Raw genomic sequence first — 20,498 nt, 5'->3', positions numbered from 1 at the left:
TCTGTGATGCTAACCCTCATCCATGATCCTCTCTGTTTATTTACCAGAATGCCATGGTGTCGTTCAAGGAGCTGTGTGGTCTGACGCCGGCGGCCAACATGAAGCAGTGTATACTGACCGTGTCCACGTGGCTGATGAACAGCGAGCGAGCGCTCAGGGTGACCGTGGACCTGAGTCAAGCCTACCCCACCATGGAGGCCCAAGGGCCCGTCCCCGAGCTGCTCCGCAAGGTCCTCAACGCCTACGACATGGTACGCTATATCAGCACCACATAGGCATAACATGCACTGCAGAGCTACCGTTCTGTTCAGGTCTATGTTGTATTCAGAGAGATACACTTTGTGGGTAAATGCTGAACGAGTAACGCAAGCGCAACGTTCATTGACGGTTCATAGGCGTGTGAACGTTATTCACCAAAAAGGTGCTATGAAATGAAAAACGCATCACAACCTGGTAAGGTGACAAGCTACAACACCCTTGTGCACTATACGGTCTTAAGAGTCTGTTGCACACTATGCCTTGAAATAATACTATCAGTGTTGGAAAATGTTATAAATTGTTAGCACATTATGACACAGCAAGGCAACATGCCACAGATGACCTCCACCACAGGGAGTGAACAAACCATTTCCTATAGCTACTGCAGCGCTGTGATAAGCACTAATTCATTCCGGAGGAGTTCGCCCTGCTGCGCTTCCGCGCGGCTTCCCATCATGCCCTGTGCCTCCCCAAGCCGTCACTCTCCATCCTGGCTGCTGTCTGATCTGTGATAACAACCAGCTCATTCATTATTCACCAGGCACCTACTGGTACAGGCCAACACAGGGGTGGTCAAAATCCTCCCCCCCCCCCAGCGCTCAGAGCAAGTCAACACCCCACTATTCCACCCCCCTGATGGAGATTGGTTTGACCTATTGAACTGGGTCATCAGAGAGGAACTGTTGTGGTGTTGTAGCTACATGACATTACCGTTCATATCCCAGTCACTCCTATTGCCGACACCTAGAGTGCAACAACCTCATATAAGTTCCATGACTGAGGCTCTAAATAGCTTTGTATTTTAATCAGCTTTCTCCCTCGGCGTGCTTGTCTTTGAGTACCTCTTATGGCCCCGGTACATTACATTCACATGTGAAGGGCTTTAATGAAGAGCCTAAATGAAGGGCCTAAAAATAATTCCACTGCTGTTCCATTGCAACATTCCTGTGCTCCCAGCCTCCCAGCGTTAGCTAGCAGAGTCCCGACAGCTGAGGAGATGAATCTACAGTGAGGCTGAGTGTGTCTGAGACAGAGGCTGCCTGTCCTGAGCACAGGGTCAGTCAGCTGAGTGTTACTGTGTGCTTCCAAAGATTAGTCCATTGGCACACGCCCCAATCTCAAGAACAGAGGCTCCAGTGTGTGCTGGTGTGTGTGTGTGTGTGTGTGTGTGTGTGTGTGTGTGTGTGTGTGTGTGTGTGTGTGTGTGTGTGTGTGTGTGTGTGTGTGTACCAGCCCTAGCCATTAAGACATTAATGGTTGTCCTCACGTGGGCTGGTTGGACGCAGGCGCCGTAACCTAGGAGTGAACTGAGCATCAGCAGATTGGAACTCTGTGGTCAGCGCCCCTGAGGCCAGTCCAGAGAGACCCAGCTCAGCCTGAGCCAATGGGAGGTAGCCCCCTGTCCTGTCTGCTGACCAATATGATTCCAGAGCCAGTGGTCCTGTACCAGCCCACACACAGTGGCCTGCTTCTCGTCTCTGTGCTCTTTACTAAAGTGTGAAACTTCATTAGCGTTCTCCTGACCGCTGGGTCAGGCCAGCTGCTTCTCACTGTCTGTGGGAGGGAGAGGCTGTAAAAGCAGAAGGTTTTCAGATCAGGCCACAGCTAAAGCTGTAAGGCTGGCTCAATGCTTCCAGGAACACAGGTAGAGGACCAGATGGGGGCTGCATCACAAAATGGCACCCTATTCCCTATGTAGTGCACTACTTTTGGCCAGAGCCCAATGGGTCCTGGTCAAAAGTAGTGCACTAAATATGGAACAGGGTGTCATTTAGGATGCAACCAGACTGTTCTCACCTCCTGTCATCTACTGTGTCACCACATGATCAGGACTCTGTCATCAGTTGCCGTGTGTGTGTGTGTGTGTGTGTGTGTGTGTGTGTGTGTGTTATGTCTGACTGTGTGTTTGGGGGTGTGCATGTTTTTGTCTTACTCTGTGTGTGTGGGGGGGTGCATGTGTTTTGTCTGACTCTGTGTGTGTGGGGGGGTGCATGTGTTTTGTCTGACTGTGTGTGTGTGTGTTTGTCTGTGTGTGGGTGCATGTGTTTTATTCTGACCGTGTGTGTGTGGGTGCATGTGTTTTGTCTGACTCTGTGTGTGGGTGTATGTGTTTTGTCTGTCTCTATCTCTGTGTGTGTGGGTGTGATTCCCAGGGTCTGGCCATAGCAGAGGGAGAAAAATGTTTATAAAGAGCCAATGATCAAAGGACTTTGAGAAATGTTGACGTACCCTCTTTCTCTTCCATCGAATGTCTCTGAGAAGAATTTCCCTTAAGACTTTGTTATTCATTATTCCTATAGTATTCCCCCATGTCTGGCTACACGTACATTCAATGATAATTCTGTGTGATTCTTTTCTAAGAGGTAGTGTTTCAATTGTCCTGTTTAGCCTTCTCTACAGTAGGACTCATGACATAAGACACAGGAATTGCTTGATGCTGTACGACCTCACTTCCTTTTGCATAATCTTGTCCCCTGTTTATTTCTCTATAGATGATTCAGACGAGCCGGACGCTGATTGAGTCAGCTGATGTGGTCTACTCCAAGCTTACACAAGCACAACGGGCAGGTAAGGATTTGTAGTATTCACTTTACCAGCCTGTCTCCTAAGGTCAGCACAAACAGATCAAATGAAATCCAATCTAATTTTATTTGTCACATACACATGGTTAGCAGATGTTAATGCGAGTGTAGCGAAATGCTTGTGTTTCTAGTTCCGACAATGCAGTAATAACCAACGAGTCATCTTTTTTTGACATGTTTTATTTTTTTATTCTACCCCCTTTTCTCCCAATTTCGTGGTATCCAAAGAGACGAAGGTCGAAAGTAGTACAGGCTCGCTCGGGAGAGACGGAGGTCGAAAGTAGTACGGGCTCGGGAGAGACGGAGGTCGAAAGTAGTACAGGCTCGGGAGAGACGGAGGTCAAAAGTAGTACGGACCTCCCAGTCGTGGCCGGTTACAACAGAGCCTGGGCGTATACCCAGAGTCTGGTGGCACAGCCCTTAACCACTGCGCCACCAGGGAGGCCCCAACAAATTCTTATTTTCAATGACTGGGCAGAACAACAGATTTGTATCTTGTCAGCTCGGGGATTTGAACTTTACAACCTTTCGGTTACTAGTCCAACGCTCTAACCACTAGGCTACCCTGCCGCCCCAGTAGTTAACACCACTACTCTTATGATTAGTGCCATGGGAGCTTTAGTGACCACAGAGAGTCAGGACACCCATTTTAAAATCCCTTCTGAAAGCCAGCACCCTACACAAGGCAATGAGATATTCTATAACACCACTTCCAGCAGCATCTGGTCTCTCATCCAGGGACCGACCAGGACCAACCCTGCTTAGCTTCAGAGGCAAGCCAGCAGTGGAATGCAGGATGGAATGCTGCTGGCCCAGGAGATAGAAATACGTGTGGGGATTTCATCATAGTCACTGTCCTTGCTGTCGTCATCCAGTAATTTACCATTCATCTTTGTGGACTCAGCCCTGGGTAGTTAACACGTCAGTCGGCATGTGAATTCACTCACCGAGCAAGACGGCATTGAATGGAACAAGAGGAGTGAATAAACTGAGTGAATAAAGAGGACAGGGAGGACAGTAATAGATAGAAAGATAGGATGAGGGAGAGAACGGAGGCAGGGGATCGTCAATGCTGTTTCTTTTTTTGAATGGCTTGTGGACAATAGCGGTGACTAAGGCTTTTGGTGTGTGGTTGTAATTGACTATAATGAGATCTTTTAAGTACAAAATGGCTCCAAATTAGGGGGCCAATGATTGTCTTTCTCCTGGCTCCCCATCCTCTGCGCGGGGCTGTAATTGCAGGTTGCCCCCACTGCAGTACTGAGCGACCGCAGACAGAAAGTTGGCTGCAGACAGACAGCACTCCTAAATGGCAGAGAAGATAAGATGAAGATGCATCAGGATTACTGATTTATCCTCATTATGTTTGTTTACCTACAGTATTTGTGCCTGCCCGCCTCTGAAGGTGAGACATAACACAGATAGTACATCTGCACTGGTAAGCCCATGGATATTAAACAGATGCACGTAAACCAGCAGCGAGGGCACATGTGTACACCTCCTAAAGTTTTTATTTGGACAGTGAAGCAGCCTGTAGGGAGGAGGTCAGAGACCTGGCAGTGTGGTGCCAGGAAAACAACCTCTCCCTCAACGTCAGCAAGACAAAGGGGCTGATCGAGGACTACAGGAAACGGAGGGGCGAGCACCCCCCCATCCACATCGATGGGGCTGTAGTGGAGCGGGTCGAGAGTTTCAAGTTACCTCCACATCGCTAAGTAATTAACATGGTTCACACACACCAACACAGTTTTGAAGAGGGCACTACAACTTCCCTTCCCCCTCAGGAGGCTGAAAAGATTTGGCCTGGGTCCTCAGATCCTTCAAAAGTTCTACAGCTGTACCACTGAGAGCATCTTGACTGGCTACATCACCGCTTGGTACGGCAACTGCAAGGCGCCCGACCGCAAGGCACTACAGAGGGTGGTGAGTACGGCCCAGTACATCACTGGTGTCAAGCTCCCTGCCATCCAAGACCTCTATACCAGGTAGTGTCAGAGGAAGGCCCAACAAATTGTCAAAGACTCCAGGTTTGTTACAGAGGCATAAATATCATCCCCCCCCCAAAAAAAATGCTAACCTCCCTGGTAATGGTGAGAGGTTCGCATGTCTTGGGGGTATGATCTTTGACATTGTAACTTTCTCATCATTATTCATAATTCATTCAGGATTATCTGTAATCATGGTAGTATCCACATTCATTTATTAGTGTTTAGAAACATATTCTATTCTTATTTACAATACAAGTGACTCCAAAATAACACAATACATTATTTACCATTCATTTCTATTGGGCGTAATCCAAAACACAACTTAAACAAACTGCAAATGCATCCAACAACTTTGTTGATGTAATCATTGCGTGCTAAGAATATGAGACCAAATGCAAACATTTGGACTCAATTGAAGACACTGTAAGTGAATTTGTCTCGATACATAAAGTGCATTGATCAGTTGCCGGAGAGGAAGGAAACCACTCAGGGATTTCACCATGGGGCCAACGGTGACTTTAAACAGTTACAGAGTTTAATGGCTGTGACAGGAGACAACTGAGGATGGATCAACATTGCAGTTACTCCACAATACTAACCTAAATGACAGAGTGAAAAGGAGGAAGCCTGTACAGAGTCAAATGATTCAAAAACATGCATCCTGTTTGCGATAAGGCACTAAAGTAATACTGCAAAAAATGTGGCAAAGAAATGAACTATGTCCTGAATACAAAGTGTTATGTTTGGGGCAAATACAACACAACACATCACTTAGTACAACTTTCATATTTTCAAGCATGGTGGTGGCTGCATCATGTTATTAGTATGCTTGTCATCTGCAAGGACTAGTGCGTTTTTTGGGGGATAAAAAGAAACAGAATAGAGCTAAGCACAGGCAAAATCCTAGAGGAAAAGCTGCTTTCCAACAGACACTGGGAGACAAATTCACCTTTCAGCATGACAATTACCTGAAACACAAGGCCAAATATACACTGGAGTTGCGTACCAAGACACCATTGAATGTTTCTAAGTGGCCTAGTTACAGTTTTGACTTAAATCGGCATGAAAATCTATGGCAAGACATGAAAATGGGTGTCTAGCAATGAATGATCAACAAGCAACTTGACAGAGCTTGAATAATTAAAAAATATATATAATGTGCAAATATTGTACAATCCAGGTGTGCAAAGCCCTTAGAGACTAACCCAGAAAGACTCACAGCTGTAATCGCTGCCAAAGGTGATTCTAACATGTATCGACTCAGGTGTGTGAATACTTATGTAAATGAGATATTTCTGTATTTAATTTTCATTAAAAGTGCAAAACATTCTAAAAACATGTTTTCACTTTGCCATTATGGGGTATTCTGTGTATAATGGTGCAGGAAAAATATATACATTTCATCCCGTTTTTTATTCAGTCTGTAACAACAACGTGGGAATAAATCAATGGGTTTCAATACTTTCCGTATGAACTATATATTTATATATATATATAATATTTCTGAAAGAACTGTGGATGGAATGCAAAACATCCATATGTTAACAGAACCAGGCAGAGACAGGGCCTACACGCGTAGACTGAAGACACACTCTATGATAAAGCTAGTGTGTGTGTGTGTGTGTGTGTGTGTGTGTGTGTGTGTGTGTGTGTGTGTGTGTGTGTGTGTGAGAGTGAGTGTGAGAGAGAGAGAGAGAGAGAGAGAGTGTGTGTAAGAGTGAAACTGAGATGGTTGGGGGGACTTTCAAAGAATTCAGCAGACACTGAAGCAACATGCGAGTCTGCACCACACAGGCCTCCCCTCAGTCACTCAGTAGCAGACTCATGCCCATGCCAAGCCACCTCCATGTGGGCAGCACCATGTCCCTGTGCCAGTGTCGTGCTTCCCGTATACCCAGGAATGGAGCATGAAAGCTGGGCTTGAATCAGAATGCACTCCCCCGCTCCTCCATAGAACAACTCCATAAGAAGCCCTGGGCTAAGTATGGCTGAAACCCCACCAGTAACTACACAGCTATACATTCACACAGCTGTGTCAGTAGTGGGATGTCAAGGGGTGGGTTATGTAATAAGAAAACATTGGGGATGGGGGAACAGGAAAATAGAACCCCCTAGGGGCCCTCAGCCTCATGCCAAACATAACACTTTCTCTAACACCCAGCTCCCTCCCTCACACTCCTCCACTCCAGCATTCACCCAGCCCAGTCCTAAAAAGTCCTGCAGCCCTCCCATGCCTCTGCATCCCAGCTCATGTTTTCTGACAAGGGGGCTGTTTTGGTATTGCTTGGCCAGACGGAACAAAATGGAATGGAAAAAGGAGCAAAGGAGCTACAAACACAGGAAGCTGAAGCGGCTTTATGTTCCTGTGACACACATGGCTGGGCTCTCAGCAGCCCCACGGAGACACGACATGTGGGTTTGTGCCCATAGGCGACGTTGTTGCCGGTGATGTCTGGTGAGGACCTGCCTTACAACATCACCTACAAGCCCTCAGTCCAGCCTCTCTCAGCCTATTGCGAACAGTCTGAGCACTGATGGAGGGATTGTGCGTTCCAGGTGTAACTTGGGCTGTTGTTGTTGCCATCCAGGTGGGATGTTTGGCTGTACCGATCCTGTGCAGGTGTTGTTACACGTGGTCTGCCACTGCGAGGATCAGCTGTCCGTCCTGTCTCCCTGTAGTGCTGTCTAAGGCGTCTCACAGTACGGACATTGCAATTTATTGTCCTGGCTACATCTGCAGTCCTCATGCCTCCTTGCAGCATGCCTAAGGCACATTCACGCAGATGAGCAGGGACCCTGGGCATCTTTCTTTTGGTGTTTTTCAGAGTCAGTAGATAGGCCTCTTTAGTGTCCTAAGTTTTCATAACTGTGACCTTAATTTCCTACCGTCTGTAAGCCGTTAATGTCTTAACGATCGTTCCACGGTGCATGTTCATTCATTGTTTATGGTTCATTGAACAAGCATGGGAAACCGTGTTTAAATCCATTATAATGAAGATCTGTGAGGTTATTTGGATTTTTACGAATTATCTTTGAAAGACAGGGTCCCGAAAAAGGGCTGTTTCTTTTTTTGCTGAGTTTATATGTGGTAGAGAAAACGGCACTCTGTTTGAATGCCTACTCTCTCTGTCCTCCTTCCTCCACCCCCTCTCTGTGATCATTATGCCCAGCCATTATTGCTTCTAATCAATTTAATTTGGGAAGTAGCGCTGATGTGGAGAGAGAGAGAGAGAGAGAAAACAAGATGTCCCCGCTAACTCCTCTCTGCATGCAGAGGTGCCTGCCTGATGAGCCCCCAGGGCTCACCACAACACAGACCGCACCAATGATCGACCACACAGGCATCTGTGACATAAGTTCTGGTGCACAGATCTGTGGCTGTGTGCACAAGTGACTGCATGAATGTGTGTGGACGTGCATACATGTTGCTTTTCATAACATACACATCATGTATATACCCCTAGAACTGCTTATTCATATCCTGCGATCATGTTTAAGAGAACCACGGAGTTCATATCACCAGTTTTAATGGGCTTTTCCAGCCTTGGCACCAGAGGGACAGCAGCAGTAGACTGGCGTTAGCTAGCCTGGGTATAGGGCAGGAGGACTGATGGAGGGAGGAGGAGGTAGGAGGCACAGGCTGCATGGACATGGCCATATTTATTTATTGATATTCCTTCCTCCCCTCCCCCTCTCTGTCCCTTGGTGAGATTCTCCGCCTCCTCTGGCTGTGTTGGTATGGTTAGCAGCCTCTCACCATGGATCCCAGTACCTTGGAAATGCAGGGGATAAAGAGATCCCTGTCTTTTCATAGTCAATGCCGCCGTTCTGGACAGAGAGAATCCCATTCTCTGCGGTGTCCTGGGATGAAATCCGGCTTTGGCTGATCCCTCCCTCGCAGCACACCACTCGTAATAAATCAATGAAGCTCGGCTCGGAGCCTCTCTTTTTTGATTTCTGTTACTCTCTCGTGGTTCTGCCCTTTTCTCCATTCTGTTTATTTCTCTCGTTAGTCCTGTTTTGTCACTCCTCTTTTGCTCTATTTTACTACTCTTTTCTCTCCCCGCCTTGGGCGGCAGGTAGCCCAGTGCTTAAAGTGTTGGGCCAGTAACCGAAAGGTAGCTGGATCGAATCCCCAAGCTAACAAGGTAAAAATCTGTCAGTCTGTCCCTGAGCAAGGCAGTTAACCCACTGTTCCACGGGCGCCAAAGACGTGGAGTTTATGGCAGCCCCCCCCGCACCTCTCTGATTCAGAGGGGTTGGGTTAAATGCGGAAGACACATTTCAGTTGAATGCTTTAAACTGCATTCAAAACCCCATTTCCCTATGTGTATATGGAGCATAGGTGTGTGTGTGTAGGTGCATGCAGAGAGAGGATAGTGGGGACATCTTCTCGTGTGTCTCTCTCTGAGCACGTCCCAGCACTGACATGCCCGTCTCTCTCACTCTCTCTCTCTCTCTCTCCACACGAGAAGCAAAGCGTGAGACTCAGCTGTGATAGAGTAGAGTATGCCCTAGGGGTGCATTATACATGAAGTGACAGTTAAAAATGACAAGTGTGCCACCGGAGGGGAACAGGACAATTGGGTAATGAAATGGTCTGAGAGGCTGTGTGCCACAAGGTTCCCCAAGCTGAGGGATGGGCCCGGAGAAAAATGTAAACACTCTTAAAGTCAGAGCTATGGATGCAAGGACTGACCATCCAATATGTATATAAAAAATAGATGTTTAAGCATGTTTTGAGGCTATGCAGAGTTTGTTTACATGTATAATGTTTACAAACATTGGTAAAACAAGCTTATATTTTGGGTTCTGATTGGACTTGACAATTGAACTAAGCTCATTTATATGTTATATTCTTCAAGAATGAACGGGTACATATATAAATATTTATAAATTCCTAAATCCACAAATGGATGTAGCAACTGCAGATCTCCCCTTTTAAGAACTGAGTCTGACACCTTTACTTTTGGTTTTGTTGTGAATATATAGGAGATAAATGAATGGGTTGAGGTTCAGGATATGATATCTCACTGATTCATTCCACTGACAGCTCGTGGAAACACGGTACAAAAATATTCAATCGTCAAATAAATGGGAACCAAACAGCTTAATATAACAACAGTGATTATTATCACTTTGAAAGAACGGGCAGTAGAGTAAGCCAGGCGAGAGAGAGATGGGCAGATGAGTGGATGGAGGAGAGGAGAGGAGAGCGTGTCAGAAGGCTGGGCACAGAGAGAGAGATGGGCAGATGAGTGGATGGATGGATGAGAGGACAGCGTGTCAGAAGGCTGGGCACAGAGAGAGAGATGGGCAGATGAGTGGATGGATGGATGAGAGGAGAGCGTGTCAGAAGGCTGGGCACAGAGAGAGAGATGGGCAGATGAGTGGATGGATGGATGGATGAGAGGAGAGCGTGTCAGAAGGCTGGGCACAGAGAGAGAGATGGGCAGATGAGTGGATGGATGGATGAGAGGAGAGCGTGTCCTGGGCACAGAGAGAGAGATGGGCAGATGAGTGGATGGATGGATGAGAGGAGAGCGTGTCCTGGGCACAGAGAGAGAGATGGGCAGATGAGTGGATGGATGGATGAGAGGAGAGCGTGTCAGAAGGCTGGGCACAGAAAGAGAGATGGACAGATGAGTGGATGGATGGATGAGAGGAGAGCGTGTCAGAAGGCTGGGCACAGAGAGAGAGATGGGCAGATGAGTGGATGGATGGATGAGAGGAGAGCGTGTCCTGGGCACAGAGAGAGAGATGGGCAGATGAGTGGATGGATGGATGAGAGGAGAGCGTGTCCTGGGCACAGAGAGAGATGGGCAGATGATGGTGGATGGATGGATGGATGAGAGGAGAGCGTGTCCTGGGCACAGAGAGAGAGATGGGCAGATGAGTGGATGGATGGATGAGAGGAGAGCGTGTCCTGGGCACAGAGAGAGAGATGGGCAGAGATGATGGATGGATGGATGGATGAGAGGAGAGCATGTCAGAAGGCTGGGCACAGAGAGAGAGATTGGCAGATGAGTGGATGGATGGATGAGAGGAGAGCGTGTCCTGGGCACAGAGAGAGAGATGGGCAGATGAGTGGGATGGATGGATGAGAGGAGAGTGTGTCCTGGGCACAGAGAGAGAGATGGGCAGATGAGTGGATGGATGGATGAGAGGAGAGCCTGTCCTGGGCACAGAGAGAGAGATGGGCAGATGAGTGGATGGATGGATGAGAGGAGAGCGTGTCCTGGGCACAGAGAGAGAGATGGGCAGATGAGTGGATGGATGGATGAGAGGAGAGCGTGTCCTGGGCACAGAGAGAGAGATGGGCAGATGAGTGGATGGATGGATGAGAGGAGAGCGTGTCCTGGGCACAGAGAGAGAGATGGGCAGATGAGTGGATGGATGGATGAGAGGAGAGTGTGTCCTGGGCACAGAGAGAGAGATGGGCAGATGAGTGGATGGATGGATGGATGAGAGGAGAGCGTGTCCTGGGCACAGAGAGAGAGATGGGCAGATGAGTGGATGGATGGATGAGAGGAGAGCGTGTCCTGGGCACAGAGAGAGAGATGGGCAGATGAGTGGATGGATGGATGAGAGGAGAGCGTGTCCTGGGCACAGAGAGAGAGATGGGCAGATGAGTGGATGGATGGATGAGAGGAGAGCGTGTCCTGAGCACAGAGAGAGAGAAGGGCAGATGAGTGGATGGATGGATGAGAGGAGAGCGTGTCCTGGGCACAGAGAGAGAGATGGGCAGATGAGTGGATGGATGGATGAGAGGAGAGCGTGTCCTGGGCACAGAGAGAGAAAGAGAGAAATGACCTCTGGCTGGAAACGTATTGTTGTTCACCGTTATTATTGTTGTTGTTCGTATCACGCCCAGGTGCTATTTATAACCCCTGGATGCCCCAGTTACACTACTGCTCAGAAGCAGCTCACTAATAATATCTTTCCCTCTCTTGTTTTGTTCTCCATGGCCTCTCAGGCTAGGGTGATTCTCAGCCACTGAACTGTGGTGGTGTGTGTGGTTTGGTGATGGCATACTTTGTTCAGGGGACTTTTTAAGTGGAGCACACAACATGAAGGGTAGGGACATGTCTATGTAGTGGGAAGTTGCTCTGTATTTAGACTTTATCTTCAAACTCTTAAAAAGTGTCCAGGGAAGCAGATGTACTCAGCATTACAGTAGCTGCGTACTGTAGAAGTCAGTGTCATTCCAGTGGTAGATGATCTGGACAGTGGACAGATTTACAGCAGTACAGTACAGGCCATGGTACCATCCAGGGTGGTGATGGTGCAGTACACCCTACAGGCCATGGTACCATCCAGGGTGGTGATGGTACAGTACACCCTACAGGCCATGGGGCTGTCCAGGGTGGTGATGGTACAGTACACCCTACAAGCCATGGGACTGTCCAGGGTGGTGATGGTGCAGTACACCCTACAGGCCATGGGACCGTCCGGGGTGGTGATGGTACAGTACACCCTACAGGCCATGGGGCCATCTGGGGTGGTGATGGTTCAGTACACCCTACAGGCCATGGGACCGTCCGGGGTGGTGTGTTACAGAAAGCCCTACAGCTGAAGATGAATAACATTGTTTTATTGTCCAAATGCACACAAGGTCCAATGGAAATTCAACTTCCGCTTTATCCTAAACCCTCTGACCTTGGCTGCCTGTACCCTATGAACAGTCCATTCACCTCTTGTGTTTGTGTTTGTCCAGGACTGGACTTCCATGTGGACCTTCACAGGATCGGGGCGAAGGAGGGCCTGAAGGGCCGGAAGCTACAGAAAGCCATGGAGAGCTACGCCTGGAACATCACCGTCCTCAAGGTATGAGTACAGTACATCCATCCATCCTAAAACACAGGAAGCTACAGAAAGCCATGGAGAGCTACGCCTGGAACATCACCGTCCTCAAGGTATGAGTACAGTACATCCATCCATCCTAAAACACAGGAAGCTACAGAAAGCCATGGAGAGCTACGCCTGGAACATCACCGTCCTCAAGGTATGAGTACAGTACATCCATCCATCCTAAAACACAGGAAGCTACAGAAAGCCATGGAGAGCTACGCCTGGAACATCACCGTCCTCAAGGTATGAGTACAGTACATCCATCCATCCTTAAACACAGGAAACTCTTTGACAAGATACTGTACTATTAAAGACTAATGGATAGTGTACTGTATAGTGTACATCCACACATTTTGTCAACATAACACTAGCAATGTATGGCTAGTGCATCATTCATTAGAAATACTGCCTCGGTCTGCATAAGTTCACAAGGTTATTGATATGCAACAACTTTCAGTAATTTACAGTGATGTTGCTGCTGTACTCTCCCAGGAGATTACATCAATTTGGCTAATTGGCACCTCCCTTCTTTGTAATCCTTAAATCTCTTAATTAAATGGTGCAGCTCTGGCCTACAGCTGTATCTGTGGGCTCAGCAGTAATTAACATGATAACACATCCCACATGAAAAAAATACTATAGTATACTATTTACATTTTAGGGGGTCTTAGGAGAGGAGGAGGATTATTTAAGATACTGTTTGAAGAGGTAAGGTTTCAGATGTTTTCAGAAGATAGGCAGGGACTCTGCTGTCCTAGCTTCAGTGGAAAGCTGGTTCCACCATTGCAGTGCCAGGACAGAGAAGAGCTTTGATTGGGCTGAGCGGGAGCTGCCCTCCTAGGGGTGGGAGGTACAAGAGACCAAAAGTGGCAGAACGGAGGACTTGGGTTGGGGTGTAGGGTTTGAGCATAGCCTGAAGTTAGGGAGTTGCAGTTCCTCTTGCTGTTTCTTAGGTAAGCACCATGGTCTTGCAGTGGAAGTGAGCTTCAACTGGAAGCCAGTGGAGTGTGCGGAGAAGTGGGGTGACATGAAAGAACTTGGGAAGGTTGAAAACAAGGTGGGCTGCAGTGTTCTGGATAAGTTGCAGGGGTTTGATAGTACAACCGGGGAGCTCAACCGACAGCGAGTTGCAGTAGTCTAGATGGGAGAGGACAAGTGCCTGGATTAGGAACTGCGCCGCTTCCTGTGTGAGGTAGGGTCGTACTCTACGGATGTTGTAGAGAATGAACCTGCAGGAGTGAGTCACTGCTTTGATGTTTGCAGAGAACAACAGGTTGTTGTCCAGGGTCACGCCAAGGTTCTTTGCACTGGGAGGGCGACACTGTGGAGTTGTCAACCGTGATGGAGAGGTCTTTGAGCGGGCAGGCCTTCCCCGGGAGGAAGAGCAGCTCCGTCTTGTTGAGGTTGAGCCTGAGGTGGTGGGCCCACATCCAAGTTGAGATATCCGCCAAGCACGCAGAGATGTGTGTCGCCACCTGGGTGTCAGTAGGGGGGATGGAGAAAAGTAGTTGAGTGTCATCCGCATAGCAATGATAGGAGAGACCATGTGAGGATATGACGGAGCTGAGCGATTTGGTATATAGAGAGAAGAGGAGAGGGCCTAGAACTGAGCCCTGAGGGACACCAGTAGTGAGAATACGTTGGGCAGACACAGATCCTCTCCATGTCACCTGGTAGGAGCGGCCTGCAAGGTAGGATTCAATCCTAGAGTGGGCAGAGCCTGAGACGCCCAGCCCTGAGAGGGTGGAGAGGAGGATCAGATAATTCACAGTGTCGAATGCAGCGGATAGATGTAGGAGGATGAGAACAGAGAGAGTCAGCTTTGGAAGTGCGAAAAGTCTCCATGACACAATGAAGAGCGGTCTCGGTTGAGTGACCCATCTTGAAGCCTGACTGGTTAGGGTCAAGAAGGTCGTTCTGAGAGAGATAACGAGAATGTTGATCAGAGACAACACGCTCAAGTGTTTTGGAAAGAAAAGAAAGAAGGGATGCAGGTCTATAGGTTTTGATGCCAGATGAGTTGAGTGTTGGTTTCTTGAGGAGGCTAGCGACTCGGGCCATTTTGAAGTCAGAGGGGACACAGCCAGTGGTCAGGGATGAGTTGATGAGAAATGGGAGATTGTCTCCAGAGATGGTCTGGCGAAAGGAGGAGGGGATGGGGTCGAGTATTCACTGTAGTATACTGTAGTATTTACAGTTAACTATAGTATAAATACTGTAGTAAAAGAAACCTGTAGTATATCCTATCTTAATTAATGTAGTGTTTTTGTGGATTTTAGTATGCTGGAGTGTTTTTGTGGACTGTAGTAAACTGTAGTATTTACTGTAGTATTTTTGCTGACATTACTGTAGTATTTACCATAGTGTTTCTGTTTTGTTATCTTTGACATAGATGTGGGGCTTTCTCCTTCAGAAAACCTACTGGAGAAATACTAAAAGAGCACATTTTTCAGAACCTGTAGGTAGGTAGGACTGGGGTCTGAACAGATAGTTCAAAGCCTCTGCTCTTGTCACGACTCCGACCGAAGGACACTCCCCTTCCCGTTCGGGTGGCGCTCGGCGGTCGTCATCGCCGGCCTACTAGCTGCTACTGATTATTTCCTCCCCCTCCTTATGTGTTGATTGTGTGCACCTGTTTTGAGTTAGGTAGTAGGCTTTATTAGTCAGCCGGCCCGCAGGGTTCCTTGTGCGGGATTAATTATTGTGATCGTCTGTTTGGTGTACTTATGTGCACGTCTATTTGGGTTTTGTGTTTTCCCATTTTGTGGGTTTTCCCTGGACGGTTTAAGTCCCCCTGTGTGGGGCATTTGTTTGTTCAGTACGCCCTGTGTTTTGTGAGGGTTGGCTTATGTTCAGCGTTTGTGTCAGTGCATTAAAATAGCACTCCCCTGAACTCTCTGCTTCCTGCGCCTGACTCCTCACCCACTACACTCAGACCGTTACAGAATCCCGCACCACTGGAATGGAGTCAGCAGGAGCAACAGCCACTCCCCTCCCATCGATGGAAGAGAGGGTTCTACATCACACCACCGTACTCCATCGGATTGGAACGGCGATGGATCTGGTGATGGAGAGAATGGACCGATGGGAGAGAAGCGGTCTCCTCTCCCTCTCTCCACCTTCGGCCCCTCCTCCTCAGGACTCCCCATCTCCCGACTCCAGCACCCTCCGTCTTACGCTCCCAAGGGTCTATGATGGAACGGCAGCAGGGTGCCAGGGGTTCTTACTCCAGCTAGAACTGTACCTGGCCACCGTCAGACCTACTCCCTCGGGAGCGGAGAGGGTGAATGTCCTCATTTCCTGCCTCACGGGTCGTGCTCTGGAGTGGGCAAATGCAGTTTGGAATGGCCCAGACTCAGCGAAGGAGCACTACCCCGAGTTTTCTCGCCGTTTCCGCGCCGTGTTTGACCATCCTCCAGATGGCCGAGCGGCGGGAGAACGACTATTCCATCTCCGGCAGGAGAAAAGGAGCGCCCAGGATTACGCGTTGGAGTTCCGTACCTTGGCAGCAGGATCCGGGTGGAACGACAGGGCCCTTATCGACCACTACAGGTGTAGTCTCCGGGAGGACGTCCGCAGGGAGCTAGCGTGTCGGGACACCGCTCTTTCCTTGGATGAGCTAATTGACATGTCCATCCGACTGGACAATCTGCTGGCGGCCCGCGGGCGTTCGGAGAGGGTCCTGTGTGTTCCACCACCCAGCACCTCCACTCCTGTTCCGATGGAGTTGGGAGGGGCTTTGCCGAGGGGTACCGGAGGAGGAGGCTCCCTCTGCACCAACTGTGGTCGGAGAGGACACACGGCCGATCGGTGCTGGGGGGGTCCGTCTGGGAGTCGAGATGGTAGGCGGAACATTTCTCGATCACCCCAGGTGAGTCAGCACCAAACTCACCCAGAACCCCCTGTTGGTCACATGTTTGTCTTGATTTTTTTCCTTAACTTTTTCCCCTCTTCCCAGCATAGGGCGCTAGTCGATTCAGGCGCAGCTGGGAACTTTATGGATCGCGGACTTGCTATTAAATTAGGTGTTCCGCTTGTGCCGATAGATTCTCCCTTTCCCGTGCACTCCCTAGATAGCCGGCCATTAGGGTCAGGGGTGGTCAGGGAGACCACAATCCCACTGGACATGGTAACGCAGGGGAATCATAGGGAGCGTATCAGTCTCTATATTATTGATTCGCCTGCGTTTCCAGTGGTGTTGGGGATTCCCTGGCTGGCCCGGCACAATCCTAAAATTTTGTGGAGACAGGGGTTCTCCAGGGGTGGTCAGAGGAGTGTTCTGGAAGGTGTCTGGGAGTTTCCGTCGGTGCCACCTCGGTGGAAAGTCCAGACCAGGGTCCCACAGTGTGCATTCCCCGAGTATGCCGATTTGGCAATCGCTTTTAGTAAAAAGAAGGCGACTAAATTACCACCACATCGACCGGGAAGGGATTGTGCGATAGATCTCCAGGTAAACGCTGCGCTTCCCAAGAGTCACGTGTACCCATTGTCCCAAGAGGAGACGTTGGCTATGGAGACATATATCACGGAGTCTCTGGGACAGGGGTACATTCGGTCCTCCATTTCACCCGTCTCCTCGAGTTTCTTTTTTGTGAAGAAAAAGGAGGGAGGTTTGCGTCCTTGTATTGATTATAGAGGTCTAAATGCCATCACAGTGGGGTTCAGCTACCCACTACCTCTCATTGCTACGGCAGTGGAATCCTTTCAGGGAGCGCAGTTCTTCACAAAATTGGATCTCAGGAGCGCGTATAGCCTGGTGCGTATTCGGAAGGGAGACGAGTGGAAAACCGCATTTAGTACCACATCGGGCCACTATGAGTACCGCGTCATGCCGTATGGGTTAAAAAATGCTCCAGCCATTTTTCAATCCTTTGTAGACGATATTCTCAGGGACCTGCACGGGCAGGGAGTGGTTGTTTATATCGATGACATTCTGATCTACTCAGCCACTCACGCCGCGCATGTGTCTCTGGTACGCAAGGTGCTTGGTAGACTGCTGGAGCATGACCTATACGTCAAGGCTGAGAAGTGTGTGTTCTCCAAACGAGCCGTCTCCTTTCTGGGTTATCGCATTTCCACCTCGGGGGTGGAGATGGAGGGTGACCGCAGTAAGGCCGTGCGTAATTGGCCGACTCCAACCACGGTAAAAGAGGTGCAGCGGTTTTGGGTTTTCCAACTACTACCGGAGGTTTATCCGGGGTTTTGGCCAGGTAGCGGCTCCAATTACCTCACTGCTAAAGGGGGGCCCGGTGCGGTTGCAGTGGTCAGCGGAGGCGGACAGAGCTTTCAACAGGTTGAAGGCGCTGTTCACGGATGCACCCGTGTTGGCGCATCCGGACCCCTCTCTAGCATTCATAGTGGAGGTGGACGCGTCCGAGGCTGGGGTGGGTGCCGTGCTATCACAGCGCTCGGGTACGCCACCAAAACTCCGCCCCTGTGCTTTCTTCTCCAGTAAGCTCAGCCCAGCGGAGCGTAACTATGATGTGGGGGACCGGGAGTTGTTAGCGGTGGTCAGGGCTCTGAAGGTGTGGAGACACTGGCTTGAGGGGGCTAAGCACCCCTTTCTCATCTGGACCGACCACCAGAATCTGGAGTATATTCGGGCAGCTAGGAGACTGAACCCGCGGCAGGCAAGGTGGGCCATGTTTTTACTCGATTCCGGTTCACTTTATCATATAGACCGGGCTCCCAGAACGTGAAGGCGGACGCACTGTCCCGCTTTTACGACACGGAGGATAGGTCCACCGAACCTACTCCCATCCTTCCGGCCTCAAAGCTGATGGCACCGGTGGTATGGGAGGTGGACTCGGACATCGAGCGGGCGTTACGGGCTGAACCAGCGCCTCCTCAGTGTCCGGCGGGGCGGAGGTACGTGCCGCTTGGTGTTCGGGACCAACTGATTCGGTGGGCTCACGTCCTACCCTCCTCGGGTCACCCTGGGGTGAGGAGGACAGTAGGGAGCCTTCGGGGAAGGTATTGGTGGCCTACCTTGGCTAAGGACGTTAAGGTTTATGTCTCCTCCTGTTCGGTATGCGCCCAGAGTAAGGCTCCTAGGCACCTTCCTAGAGGGAAGTTACAACCCCTCCCCGTTCCACAACGGCCATGGTCACATCTATCCGTAGATTTCCTGACCGACCTTCCCCTGTCTCAGGGCAACACCACGGTTCTGGTGATTGTGGATCGGTTCTCTAAGTCCTGCCGTCTCCTCCCGTTGCCCGGTATCCCAACGGCCCTACAGACTGCGGAGGCATTATTCACCCACGTCTTCCGGCACTACGGGGTGCCTGAGGACATCGTTTCTGATCGGGGTCCCCAGTTCACGTCCCGAGTATGGAGGGCGTTCATGGAGCGTCTGGGGGTCTCGGTCAGCCTGACCTCCGGTTATCACCCTGAAAGTAATGGGCAGGTGGAGAGAGTAAACCAGGAGGTGGGTAGGTTTCTGCGGTCGTACTGCCAGGACCGGCCAGGGAGTGGGCGAGATACATCCCCTGGGCGGAAATGGCCCAGAACTCATTGCGCCACTCCTCTACTAATGTGTCCCCCTTTCAGTGTGTGTTGGGGTACCAGCCGGTCCTGGCACCGTGGCATCCGAGCCAGACCGAGGCTCCTGCGGTGGAGGAATGGGTGCAGCGCTCCAAAGAAACCTGGAGGGCCGTCCAGGAATCCCTTCAACAGGCTAGTGGACGGCAGAAAAGGAGTGCTGACCGCCACCGCAGTGAGGCCCCCGTGTTTGTACCAGGGGACAGGGTCTGGCTCTCGACCCGAAACCTGCCCCTCCGCGTGCCCTGCCGGAAGCTTGGGCCGCAGTGTGTAGGGCCGTTCAAAGTCCTGAGGAGAATAAACGAGGTGTGTTATCGATTACAACTCCCTTCCTATTATCGTATTAACCCCTCGTTTCATGTGTCTCTCCTCAGGCCGGTGGTAGCTGGTCCCCTACAGGACGGTGAGGTGCTGGAGGTCCCTCCTCCCCCTCTGGACATCGAGGGGTCCCCGGCGTATACGATACGGGCCATTCTGGACTCGAGACGCCGGGTGAGGGGCCTGCAGTACCTCGTGGACTGGGAGGGGTACGGTCCGGAGGAGAGGTGCTGGGTACCCACCAGGGACATTTTGGATCCGTCGATGTTGAGGGATTTCCATCGCCTCCATCCGGATCGCCCTGCGCCTCGTCCTCCGGGTCGACCTCGAGGCCGGTGTCGGCGCGCTGCGGGAGCCACGCGTCAAGGGGGGTACTGTCACGACTCCGACCGAAGGACACTCCCCTTCCCGTTCGGGTGGCGCTCGGCGGTCGTCATCGCCGGCCTACTAGCTGCTACTGATTATTTCCTCCCCCTCCTTATGTGTTGATTGTGTGCACCTGTTTTGAGTTAGGTAGTAGGCTTTATTAGTCAGCCGGCCCGCAGGGTTCCTTGTGCGGGATTAATTATTGTGATCGTCTGTTTGGTGTACTTATGTGCACGTCTATTTGGGTTTTGTGTTTTCCCATTTTGTGGGTTTTCCCTGGACGGTTTAAGTCCCCCTGTGTGGGGCATTTGTTTGTTCAGTACGCCCTGTGTTTTGTGAGGGTTGGCTTATGTTCAGCGTTTGTGTCAGTGCATTAAAATAGCACTCCCCTGAACTCTCTGCTTCCTGCGCCTGACTCCTCACCCACTACACTCAGACCGTTACAGCTCTATTCTATAACCTGTAGAGAACACAATATATGGTCAATACTTGGCATGTAGGATTCTCACTTATGGATGGTGTAAATTGCGATATAGGAGAAGGGAATGGGTAGGGTATATGTAAATGAAATAATGTAGGATTTACCTCAGTTAAA

At 50.0% G+C, this 20,498-nt stretch overlaps 1 protein-coding gene and 1 non-coding gene across 2 annotated transcripts in view; one reads left to right on the top strand and one right to left on the bottom strand.

Moving 5' to 3' along the window:
- The window catches only part of LOC112258658 (inactive phospholipase C-like protein 2), a 99,051-nt gene that overhangs the window by 70,125 nt on the left and 8,428 nt on the right, over positions 1–20,498 (top strand). The window contains exons 3-5 of the mRNA XM_042327393.1: positions 48–251; positions 2,751–2,826; positions 12,546–12,655. Of these exons, the coding sequence (XP_042183327.1) occupies positions 48–251; positions 2,751–2,826; positions 12,546–12,655 (390 nt within the window). The remainder of the gene's footprint in view (positions 1–47; positions 252–2,750; positions 2,827–12,545; positions 12,656–20,498) is intronic.
- Positions 15,075–15,127, bottom strand: LOC112259529. Its single transcript, XR_002954879.1, has one exon. It is a non-coding gene; the product is annotated as a U7 small nuclear RNA (small nuclear RNA).

Source organism: Oncorhynchus tshawytscha, linkage group LG09 (assembly GCF_018296145.1).
Source record: "Oncorhynchus tshawytscha isolate Ot180627B linkage group LG09, Otsh_v2.0, whole genome shotgun sequence".
In the NCBI taxonomy this organism is placed as follows: Eukaryota; Metazoa; Chordata; class Actinopteri; order Salmoniformes; family Salmonidae; genus Oncorhynchus; species Oncorhynchus tshawytscha.
This window is presented reverse-complemented; position numbering and strand designations above follow the sequence as displayed.